Below are 13,201 nucleotides of genomic sequence, written 5' to 3' on the forward strand. Positions count from 1 at the left end.
ATTATTAAAATTAAATAAGAAATAAAAATATTATCAAACGTGGCGAATAAGTCCTTGCGCTATAGTTATCAAGCGTACTATAATTATTCAACAAAAGACATGTTTTAAGTAAGACCATATATTGCAACAGATGGCGCAAAATTAATCATCCAATTTGGTTTTTGAATAATTTTTTACTAAAATTTTACATAAAAACGAACTATTTTGCTCACAGAAATCACACATCTTCTAATAGGGTGACTGATTTTACATTATCTTGTATTTGATCAACCGCAGGCTTTCGATAAACTCTATACTACACCAATTACCCAATACGACTTTATTGATTGCCACACTATGCTGAGTGGGTTTTCACTAAAAAAGTCTGAATTTTACAAATTTCAGTTGCCTAGCACTTCTTCCAACACTACATAGTTCAGGCATAGTGAGTGGCAGGCAATGATTCCAGTGTTAATTTGATTACTCTCTTTTGAGCTGTCTCGATATTCAATATAACTTTGGCAACTCGAATACATGAATTATGAATATGTTTTGCAATATAATTTTTATGATTCCATTTTAATCAACAAATTCACATCCATGTGGCCTATTCCTTCGTCTGTGTGTATATTTACATACAAATATATTGCATACATACATTTGAGTGTATCTCTTCAGTCGCTGTGGCGTATGAGTAATGAAGCTGAAATGTATAAAATATTTTCGTAAATTGTTTTCATTTGTGCACTCGTGCCTATCCGACAAGTAAATACATCAATACGCAAATATACAACCGTACAAATAGGGATACGACATTAAAATATCAAATAGAAAGCCAGAAATTGGATGGTTGGAAAAAGTGAAAATAATATAAATGTTTGTGAATAAATGCTGCTAGATGTCCCTTGCAAACGTATTTCAAGTGCAACACCGTGAAATTGTAAGTCACAAGCCATAAAATTCCAACAAATTGTGCAGAAACTCAAACGAAAATGGGTATGAAAATCAAATGAATATTGGCACGAAAAATTAGGCATGAAGTAAAAAAAAAATAATAAAGCAGAGCGGAGCTTATCGGTGTGGGTTATACATTTAGCTGAGAACCAAGAAAAGAGAAGTTCTCATACCGTTTAAAAACGCGTTTGTAATTATTTCGAAAAAACTAACTTCAAGGTAAGATTTGCTTCATAATAAAAAAGGTATGAGCACATATTTATTATCGTGAAAAAAAGCGTGTATTTGCTTCCTAATGCATGTTTAGCACGTAGCGAATAGCTGAAGTAACAGGGGTTTTTACAGCGTTTTATTTACGGCAGAGGTCAGCAGCGGTTGTATTGGTGATTTACGACAAAATGAGCATAGCCATTACTCATGTTACTTTCTTGCGTAAGAGCGTAAGAATACATGTGAAATGGGCCGACAGAATTCTCTCACAATTTACCTTTCGATGAACAAACTATAAATCCTATCAGCCTTGCGTATCGGTCTGCTAACGATAAGATACGGCTGCGTACTGGCGCTTCGCTAGTGCAGTATTTTGCACTGATTTCTCACTGGTTCCCGGTACGTATTTGAATTCAAGTCGAATCGAAAAGTTTTGAGAACTTGTGAGCTATGGCAAATTGCTTCGTCTCTTCAATCGGGTGTACGGTTGGTATGCCAAGTTCACGACGGAGTTCGGTGTTCCTTATGTAGTATGGTGTGTTTACTATGTTCCGCAGAATTTTGTTTTGCAGATGTTGCATAAATTAGATTTAGATTTATTGGAGAATTGAACTTCGACATCATGGCTTTTTGTGGCCTCTACTCATCACAGTATCACATCCAGACAATGTTCCCTTATTAAATTTAAAATAGTGGTGGGTTGGACTGAGGGGATGTACCTTTCTTCTGGCTGCAAATGGCCGAGATATCTTCACATCGAAGATTATTACATCAAAATTAATAATCTCTTTTTTTTTTGTTTTCAGATGAAAATTGCAAGTTGTATCTTGTACAGAAGTTGGATACAGGCGCTCTGGGAATCTATTGATAACTCGGCTTACAATATATTGTTGGAGATTGTACAAATTTTTTTTTTTAGTTCAAATATATATTAAACTATCCCCAAAACTTCATTTGGCTAATTGTTTTTTTTTCTCATCCTACAACGCTTCGCGAAAACTACTGAATTTAGGACATCTAATTGGCCCGCCGGCCTTAAATAGTTACCCATTTTTGACAAAATCGCAAGCGCACCTTCATTTAATACTCACTAAACAAAAGTAACTGCGGATAATATGCAATCAGCGTATCTGCTGACTTTCAGACCGTTTAAATCAAAGCCACTGACCTCAAAAAGTTCGGTACGACTCATTCGCACAACTTTCTAACCCACCTTTCAAGTTCGGCTGGAGTGCTCAAAAGCAGTGCCGCTGCAACAGCATTTGTCTAAATGCCACTAAATTATTGCATTGTCGTGAGGTGCAGTAACAGCAAAGCCAAAATAGTAAAAACGGCAGATTTCACTGAATTCACCGGGTTTACTTTAAGCCATTTTATTATTGTCGCCTTCACTTACTGCATCCACATCTGACAACCAGAAGACGTTGCACCGCCTAGTGCTGAACTTCAACAAAAGGTAGGTACTTTATACTCGTATATACCACTACATGACGGTATATAATAGACGCAATAATGCTCTAAGTTCTTGGCCTGGTTTCTGCTCTAAAATGTGCTGTACGTCTTTACGTTGAAGAGTCATTAAAGAGTAAAAATAAATTTGAAGGCTTGCCCTTGATTGCCGAGATGCTGCCGTTGGAAAAATCAACTTGTGCCGTCATTTGCTTTTTCATTGCCATGGTGTGCATCGAACCCGGTACTAACCAAATGGTGATCATGTATAAGCCAACTATGCTATCGCGGCTGGTAGTCTGCCAAAATGGCCACCAGCCCAGAGGTGGCGGTATGCCAGTTAAAAGCGTAAGCAACGGCTAAGTCAAATAATTTTTTTTGGTTTTTTTTTCGCTCTTCCAAGTGCAGTCGCAGTTACTTCCGCCAAACTGTGACTAGACCGCAGTCATGTACAAACAAGTAAACTTAAAATGAGAGCGCCAACAAGAAAAAAGTTATTGGTTGAAGTAGCACCACCAAGTAAGTTCAGGTAAAACCATACCGTTAGCCAGCCTCTGAAAAAAGTAGGCAAAGTAGTGACAGCGGTGGTGGCGGTAGTGTCGTCTGGTTGAGTGAGAAAAACTTTTCGCTTTGCATTTATAGCTCTTCCCTCCATCACTTACCGCACCATTGCCCTTCCACCTCTCACAGGTATTCGTATTAAATCCCATTGTGCGGTAGTTTGTTAGCTATGGTTTTTGGTAATAAATTTCTACAGCCGGAAATTTATTCGCCCGCAAATGTTTGGTTGTGTATTAAGTACTACTGAAGGCGGTTAAGCAGACCACAGTCTACAAAAAGAGAAATATAACAGAAAAATTTAAAACAAAAGAGAAGATGGAAAAAAATCATTGGATGCAATACAACGCGTCGAAACAAAAATACTAATAATGCGTAAAGGCGCTTAAAATGGGTGGCAACAAAAAATTATAGCATACTTTACGGCGCGTGAGACTGTGCTTAAACTTGAACACTTCAATGCGAACACTCGTTTTTCCCCGCCTATGCTGCATATTTTCGGTTGCCGCTTTCAACATTTTTCTCTGCATTTTTAACTCTTCCGAACAGTGAAAGAGTGCATTTTTGCAACATTGCTAAGGACTTACAAGAGCGCGTCGCACTGTTTTGTGCCAACAGTTCAAATATTCAACTTTAACTAAGTACTCTTTGCGCCTGTTTTCGCACTTAATGCCAGTTTCTGAAGTTCAAGGATAATTTTAAAATGTAAGCAGCTAGAAATGCCGGCTTTAAATCTCGCTGACAAAAACAGTAGTGCTACTTAAATAATTTGTTACATACTTTGAGCGATTTAATAACTTTTTACGCTTTCTTTACATATCTTTCAGGTCAAACGTTTAACCATGGGGCTGTTGCGTTCGAATGAGGAATCACGCCCGCTAGTGGGTGTTGACACAACTAACACGGCACCTAACACACTGATCAACTTAAAACTGAACAGTTCGACGAGCAATAAAATTTACTCTAATGGTTATATCAATGAGGAAGCTTTTGAGCCGGAGAAATTTATTGCGAGCAAATTTGGCGATTCTTGTCGACAATCATTGACGGCTATACCCATGTTGGACACTGTAAATCTAAACGACAACAGCGAATTCAATTTGAAGAAGCGATATTTACGAGAGACGAGTAGTGGTGAGTGAAAGTCATTTTTTTTTATTATTTACGGTGAAAATAAAATATAAATAGTTCATATGTGTTTAACTGCAAAATTTGTGAAATCGATGCCCCCGCACAATAATACGCGCTTGGTGGCCAGAAAACTGCATAGTGAACGCTGAAGTGCATAGTAGGTGCAGCTAAGTTTCAATGGACGTCGAAATCCGTAACTCGAAGTGAGTATGGAGTAGACGTACCCTCAGAAAACCAGCCCAAGAAATACCATCGATGGCTGTGAAGTGGAATCCTCAAGGGTATAGACGCAGGGGTACACCAAGAGGATCCTAACGACGCATCCTTCATAACGAAATAGCTCGCAACGATCTCTCCTGGACTCAATTGAGTCAAAACGCAAACGATAAATATAAGTGCAAATCATTAACTTTGGCACAATGCGCCACATAATAGGTGCTTAAGTAAACTCTAATAAAAATGCTTAATCACTTTCTTAAAGTTGAATTCAGTTCACGTTCTTGATATTGGGCTAGTGTTGACTGGCGAAAGTCTTCCGCCAAACCTATTCACACTCATTCCGGTTTACTAAATTTTCTTGGTAACAACTTGTCCATTTCACTGAAATTATCATACTTCCAGTTTTTCAATTCATTTCCTTCGGCTGCGCCTTGGCTTCGAAAACTGAAGCTGCCATAGTAAAAGCAAAGCAATAGCAAAAAGACCGTAGCTGCGCTGTCACTTTCGTGGGTTATAATAGGACTATGAATAAGTTCGTGCGGTTTTTTTTCGAAATTTGAAACTTTATTGACGTAAAATGGTTACAAATTTAATATTCAAAATATTGTCCATCGCTTACTACTACTTTTTCCCATCTTTCTGGCAATTCACGGATTCCCTTTGTGAAAAATTCGGTCGGTTTTGCCGCAATCCACGAATCGATCCATTTTTTGACTTCATCGTAATTACGGAAGTGCTGGTCAGCCAGGCCATGTTGCATCGATCGGAAGAGATAGTAATCGGATGGCGCAAGGTCTGGACTATACAGCGGGTGGGGTAGGACATCCCATTTGAGCGTTTCTAAGTATGTTTTGACCACTTGTGCAACATGTGGCCGAGCATTGTCATGTTGCAAAATAACTTTGTCGTGTCTATCGGCGTATTGCGGCCGTTTTTCTCGCAGTGCTCGGCTCAAACGCATCAATTGTCGTCGGTAGACATCCCCCGTAATCGTTTCATTCGGTTTCAGTAGCTCATAATACACAACACCCAGCTGGTCCCACCAGATACACAGCATAACCTTCAGGCCATGAATATTCTGCGCCGACGTCGATGTTGAAGCATGGCCAGGGTATCCATACGTTGCCCGACGTTTTGGATTGTCGTAATGGACCCACTTTTCATCGCCAGTCACAATTCGATGCAAAAAACCCTTTCTTTTGTGCCGTTGAAGCAGTTGTTCGCATGCCATAAAACGGCGTTCAACGTCTCTTGGCTTCAATTCATACGGCACCCAATGGCCTACCTTTCGGATCATTCCCATGGCTTTTAAACGTTTGGAAATGGTTGATTGATCAACTCCCAAAGTTTTTGCAACCTCTTCTTGCGTTTGAGCCGGATCTTGATCGAGCAATTCCTCCAATTCGGTATCCATGAACTTTGGCGGCGCACCCTCGCGTTCTTCGTCTTCCAAGCCAAAATCACCACTTTTAAAGCGTGCAAACCACTTCTGGCACGTTCGCTCAGATAGAGCATGCTCACCATAAACTTCCACCAAGATACGATGACTTTCGGCTGCTTTTTTCTTCATATTAAAATAATGAAGAAGAATTCCCCGCAAAAACACATTATTTGGCACGAAATTCGACATTTTCAAGTGTGGTAAAAATATTGTTGTTTACGCTTCAAATAAAAAACTTATACTGACGTTTGTGCCTTACGACAGTAGCTCTCCAATGAATGTTTGGAAATGTGGATCGATGGAATAATAATCAAGTTACGCCATCTGTTGTAAAACCGCACGAACTTATAAATAGACCTTAGCACAACAACATAGCGACAGTGGTTTAGAAAAAGCCAGAGTTTTGCTGTAGTTTTTGCTGTCGTAACAGTTATATTTATAAATAATTCAATAAATAGTTTTATGTAACACAGGAAAAATTACTGAAGTGGTTTTTACAAAGTTGAATCAGTTACCCAGAATTGTGATTACCTAAGATATCCTTTTTGTTTCATAAATCTCAAGTGCATTAAAATTCATAAAAAGTCTGCTTTTGAACTGTTTTGCTAAATTAGTAAATATTGAAGTATTTAATAGGGACCAATCCAACAATGTAAAAACTTCGGAGGTCGAGAGAATAAGATTTATGTGAGTTGGACCGATATAAAAATAAGTAGTTTGTGAGAAACTTTTATCAAAAAATCACCTCATATGAAAAAACAGTTTAAAGGTTAAAAAACCTACATTAAAATATCTAAAAATTGTATCAATAGAAGCAATACAGAAAAATATTGCATGCCATTTTTTGAAGATAGGTTTAAGGAAATCTTAAACAATTCAACAGAATCTCGATTTGAAGTATATACAGAACCAAAAATTTCATTTTCATTTTGCTCCGACGGTGACACTCCACCCGACGAAGTTCGCTCAGCATTTTGATTCTGGTTATACAACGTGGCGCAAAATTATCATTCCCTTCTAACCTCTCGACCACCTTGTTGTTGCCGTTTCGCCAAAAATCGCCTGGTCTGAAGTCAAAGATGTTGTCGAGCCGGGCGTTGTCGTGAAGGGGTATTGTTTGACCGTGCCGATCAGATGTTTTCAGTCGATTAGCCTCATTCACGAGGTGTAGCTGGGTAATGTAGAGCTCCTTGTTAACCGTGGCATTCTTTTCAAGCATTTCCCAGTGCACCATGCCTCCCCAGTTCTACCAAACACATCATGATCTTCATTGGACAAAGGTCCAGCTTGACTTTAGGCTTTGGCGTATCTCCTGGAGCCACCCAGTCTCTTCTTTGCTTTACATTGAGGCATAGGCACCATTTCTCATCTCCCGTGACGATTAGGAACAAAAAGCACTGTTTATGACCGCGTGTTGCTCTATGGCGGGCGAGAAGCGGAGATGTTTTCTGGTGTTGTTGTTTTTTTCGTTGAGCCATTGATACCATTGTATGGATGGATTACGATCCGCCAATACGCGACCGGATTAGCGACCGTTCTTCTTCGAAAGTGATTTGAGACGTTCTTCATCGAACTCAGAAGGCCTTCCGATGCGTAACGTGTCATCGATGTCGAAGTCGCCATTTTTGAACTTTGCAATCCACTTCCGTTCTGTAAACTCTTCTATTACACCTACACCATACCCGTTGTAAATTTCCTGGGCTGCTTCGGCAGCTTTTTAACCTCGCTGAAAAGCAAAGAAAAGCAGGTGCCGAAAGTGTTGACTTTTGACTCCAGGGTATTCCATTTCTTAGCCTCAAAACAAATAAAAAATCTACAAAATCCTAAAAAATACAACTAAATCTTACTCTCTCTATTTTCTTTCTCAAACAAACAAAAACAAAACGAACAGCGAATTCCAGTCCTAAAATATTTGCTAGTCGCCTGCGCACCAATACAGTATCGGCGGCAATGCGTTCCGACAACACCTCGAACTCCATCACAAACACCACCCTTGCCACCGCATCCGATGCCTTGGACGAAGCCGTTGAAGCTGATCTGAAGGATGCCTCCTGGTTCCAGGCGGGCATTTCACGTGACATAGCGGTCGAAGTGCTTACTAATAAAAGCCCTGGTGCCTTTTTGGTGCGCAAAAGCACCTCCAAACCGGGTTGTTTCGCATTAACGCTACGCGTGCCGTCGCCGCCAGGTCCAAAAACAGTCAACTATATTATTTTACGAACGCCGCGTGGTTACAAAATTAAGGTAGGCGTTTGTAGAGGATTACATAAACTTATGATTTTCATTAAAAATTATTTATTCAAAAAAATTCTTTGTCATCTAAATCGAAACTAACTTAAATTTGTTTACCTGACATGTTTTTAGGGCTTTCGCAAGGAGTTCTCCACGCTTCAGGCCTTAATCACACACCATTCCGTCATGCCCGAATTACTACCTGTACCGCTTGCTATGCCACGCCCAACAAATATGACTTCATCCAGAAGGAATATCGACGACTTCGATACATATGATTCACTACAAATGCTGCTGAAATACTTGCGTGCAAAAAATTTAGAAAATGAGTAAAATACATTTAGTTGAGTTATAGCGCACCGAAATAAAAGTATTTACCGGGCACAAGTGGTTCTTCATACCTGATATGCTTGCACGTAAAGAAACAGCACAAACAAAGCACGGCAAACTGAAGCAGTGCAGTGAAAAGGAAACTGGAAAGGCAGAAGTTGAAAAATTGTCCTCGCTTAAGCTTTATCTGTGGTTTATAAAGTATTTACGTTTATGGAAAATATATATTTCGGCTTGCAACCAATAATTTTAGCTGCATACAATTCCACTTATTCCACCAACTTCGCGAAAGACTTCACACAAGATAAACATCGAGTCACGGAAACTACCAAACTATATAAATATTTTGCAGCCAAAAGTAGGCCACAAATTTTCTAAGTGCATATAATTTTTAAGCATCCAATTCTCTAACGCATATGTATGTATGTATGTATGCGAGTATGGTTGCATATTAGAATGAATGAAATAAAGTTTATAGAAAAATGTGATATCATTAAGTGACGCTACAGGTGACTGGCGTAGGCGAATGGCGCGTCTGTTGCAAAACTACATAGTTTACTTAGTATGTATGTATGTATTTAATGTTAAAGTTGGTTTGTGTATAACTGTTGAGAAATGCATGCGAACATTATTATGCATATGTGGTATATATGTAGGTACACATGTATCTGTGTGAAAATATAAATTATTGATTAATTTGTCTAAGAGACCACTAAAAGTTAAATGCAAATTTAGACACATTTTAAATACAGTGTAAATAAAATTAATTTTTTGCAAAATCAATAATGTACGAAAGGAAAAATAAATTTGTTTAGTTTTCATAAAAAATTCCACAATCATCTAGTCCATTTTTTGAAGCGATTGAAGTTCTGGTAAGTACCTCAATTGTTGTATGTATGTATAATACTGCCACCAGGTTACGAGGAAAGCCGTCGAGAAACTTAGAAATATTATTATTTAGGTCACTTCTGGTTAGTTTGGTCATATGGTTAGAGTGGGGGGTATACGAAGCAGAAATGCAATGCAAAGTGCGTGATTACATTTAACATAATAAAAGTAACAAATGTTTGCCCCTTTAATGTTTTAAGTTGCCCCACCACCTCCTCGCGGCGTCCCATGAATAAGCTACGAACCTCCGTCCGCAGTGAACTAAGGTGTGCAGGGACTGGGAAGCTCATTTAAGCGTTTTGTGTTCGGCTTGCGAACCACCATTTAAAAAAAGTACTCCAATTGAAGACCAAAATAAGTCTCGGATAAGGACCCCCCGCTAACGCTATAGGGCAACGGCTTGAGGATAAGCACCTGAAACGTCAGAACTCTCTACAGGCAAGGTGCCGCTATCCAGCTAGTTGAGGCCCTCAACGAATTCAAGACTGGCATCCTCGCGCTCCAGCAAATGCGATAGACTGGTTAAGGTCACTCTAAAAGCCTTCCTGTGAGATCTACTACAGCTATCGTGAAATAAAGCATGAATTAGTAGTAGGCTTTGCGGTAGACCAAAGACTTCGCCCTCTTGTCTCCCAGTTCAAACCTCTGAACGATTTGGTTAAGTTTTAGTGGTGACTTTTATTAATTGGCATATCCTTTAACTGAAGCAGAAAAAATCGGATTAACTACATCTAAAAAATGGACGTACCTGAAAATAATCTTTAAAATAGAGTATCTCGAAAATGGTCAAGTTTTGGACATCATGTCATGTAACTAAATTAATCATAAACTCTTCTTCTTCTTCGTAATTGGCGCGATAACTTCTTAAACGACTTCGGTCGAGTTTATCAAAGCCCACCAGTAGTTTCTTTCTAGTGCTTACTACCGCCAGTTGAACACACAAAGTGCAGCCAAGTCCTTTCTCAAGCAAAGGAGGCCTTTCTCTTCCTCTGCCACCACCAGATGGTACCGTATCGAGTGCTTTGAGAGCTGGAACGTTCGTATACATTCGGATGGCATGCCCTGGCCAGTGGAGTAGCTGGATCTTTACTCTCCGCGGTGTGCCTATGTGATCGCAAAGTTCAGACAAGTCGTTGTTCCTCGTCTGTGACATTTGTCAACGCCAACGTGCAAAGTTCCAAAAATCTTTCTCTTAAGCACTCCACGGCTCGCTTATTAGAAATCAGAAATTATGTAAATAATATTGTCCTTAAGCATCTATGATGCTTTTCTCGGTAACCTTGCATAATGCAAATAAGTGGCAAGCTTTCGAGCGTGAAATTCGAGATCAAATTGAACAAGTTGCAATGGACAGAAAACATGGTTCCAGTGTCTAAGGTGAATACATAATCTGAGTTCCTAACATTGCCTCGGGTCATATCTGGCTGCAAGGCACATCCATACATATATCTAAAAGGCTTATATTGCAGCAGACTACCAGCAGATTCGGTATTCAATTCTCTTGTCTCCACTCTTGTGACTGATTTTTTGACTAGAAATCGCATTTTAACCATCAATTACTCCCCGTATTCGCCTGATATGGCTCCCTGTCACTCCTATCTATTCAGAAAATTGCATTTGACCATGAAAGAAAAACGTTTTGCGTCCGTAGAGGCCATCCAAAAGGCTTGTACCGACATCTAGAAGGACATTCCGGTCAATGATCTGAAACACTGTTTCGAAAAGCTTTTAGATCGCGCAAAACAGTGTATCGAGGTCAGAAGAGACTATTTTCAATAAATAAACTCGAAGTTATCAGAACAAAGCTCCTATCGTTTCTATTTTAGCTCAGTTTCGTTTGGACTTCACCTTGTAGACAATAAGAGTTATAGCTTATAACATCAGAAGGATGGATGGAGAATAAGTCTTAACATAAAAAATGTAAAAACGGTCTCTGAGTCCGAGAGATATACCACCAATTACCATTTTTGGATTAAAGAAAAAAGGCAGATTCGAGCAATTTCTAATATCTGGAGAATCCGCTATCTGATCAAAGGTAGTGGCACATAAATGAAATATAATGCAATTTTTTCGTTAATCCATATTTGTTATTTACAATATCTTGAAAACTCTGATCGATTTTTCAAAGGAATTAGGTGGACTGGTTCCTGGGTTAAAAAGTCAATAATTATTTGGAATCTGTTTTATAGTTATGTTGGCCGATTTCACCAACACCAACCTACTTTGGATAAAGAGTGGTATGTATTGGGTATGGAAATAAGTTTCCGTCCTCGTAAAAGAGGTGTCGCTGCTGATACAATTTTTGTGATCGCTCTATTCCTATACTGGTGATTTGAGGGTGTATATGTGAGGTCTCGATCGCACCGTTGACATCTGTTTGAAGCATAAAGATCCTCTTTTATCTGACGTTAAAAACGTCTGCGTCCGGTCCAAAAAACAGGTTTTACGGGAAGTTTTATTTCATTATTACCTTTAAAGAAAAGTGCAGCTGAAACATGTCGTATATTGATCAATATTTACGTTAATCATGCCTCATCAAATACAACTTGTAGAGAATGGTTTCGACGTCACCAAAGTGGCAATTTCGACGTGAGTGATAAAGATCGCGAAGGGCCACCGAAAAAATTTGAAGATTCTCAACTACAATAATTATTGGATAAAGACACATGTCGAACCCTTGGTGATATGTCTAAAGAGTTGGATGTAGAGAGATCAACCGTCGGTAAATGTTTGCACGCGATGGGAATGGTCCAGAAAGCAGGTAACTGGGTTGCACATCAATTGAAGGAGAGGGGTATGGAGAGACGTTTAGAGATGTGTGAAATGCTTCTTGAACGACAGAAAAGAAAAGGTTTTCTGCATCGTATCGTCACTGGCGATGAAAAATGGATCTATTATGATAACCCTAAGCGTAGAAAATGTTGGAGCCTGCCAGGTGAGCCAGTCCCATTGGCAGCGCAAAAAAAAAATATTCATTCTTCAAAGGTTATGTTGTGTATCTGGTGAGATCAGAAGTATGTCATCTATTATGAACTCCTTAAACTATCTAAAACTATCACTGACGATTGTTACCGACTTCAGCTAATGCGTTTGAATCGAGCTGCTAAAGAAAGAAAGAAAAGCGGCCGGAATGGGATGGTAGGCTTGACAAACAGATTTTGGAAATTGGGAAATCTTGCCCCATCCGTCGTATTCCCCACAAATTGTCCCTTCGGATTACCATCTGTCCCGAACAATGCCATCAGCCCTTATTGCCGAACGGTTCACTTCTTACCAGAGCATCACAAGGATCAAGTCAAAAGAACTCGAATTTTTCGTCAGGGAATCCGTATGCTGCCTGAAAGATGAAGTGAAGTTGTACTATATTATTTAATTGTTTAAATAATTCGTAACTTTGGCTAAGAAAGGACGGAAATTTATTCCCATAACTTATAATATAAGTACAAAGAGCTGGACGCCGAGAGAGATGCCACGAATTCTAATAAAGTTCGATAGCTAGTCGAGGTGCTTCAGACCGAGATGGTTCGCTACTAGAATAATGAGGTCAACAATTCGCACTGTAATCCAAATACATTTGTCTTAAAATCAAAATCACGCTTCTTTGAACTGGCGAGTGTTGACTGTAATTTAAATTACAAAGAATATGAATAAGTTGGATCCAAATTATTGCTGTTCCATAACCCCTGTAAGATGAAATTTGGTATGAAGTACAGCAATAGGGCGGATTACACAGGCCAACAACCAAAAAACTTTTTCGATAATTTTAACTAAGGTTTTAAGGTTTTTTTATGCTTAGGGGTTTAAGGTTTT

General features: G+C 39.1%; 1 protein-coding gene across 1 annotated transcript in view; it reads left to right on the top strand.

Annotated features, from left to right (window-relative positions):
* LOC128862374 (EGFR adapter protein) overlaps positions 1-9,145 on the top strand; it is a 50,011-nt gene extending 40,866 nt beyond the window's left edge. The window contains exons 3-5 of the mRNA XM_054100954.1: positions 3,978-4,284; positions 7,833-8,185; positions 8,306-9,145. Of these exons, the coding sequence (XP_053956929.1) occupies positions 3,978-4,284; positions 7,833-8,185; positions 8,306-8,506 (861 nt within the window). The 3' untranslated portion in view covers positions 8,507-9,145. The remainder of the gene's footprint in view (positions 1-3,977; positions 4,285-7,832; positions 8,186-8,305) is intronic.
* Positions 9,146-13,201: the final 4,056 nt, after the last annotated feature.

The sequence above is a fragment of the Anastrepha ludens genome, chromosome 4 (genome assembly GCF_028408465.1).
Source record: "Anastrepha ludens isolate Willacy chromosome 4, idAnaLude1.1, whole genome shotgun sequence".
Lineage (NCBI taxonomy): Eukaryota > Metazoa > Arthropoda > Insecta > Diptera > Tephritidae > Anastrepha > Anastrepha ludens.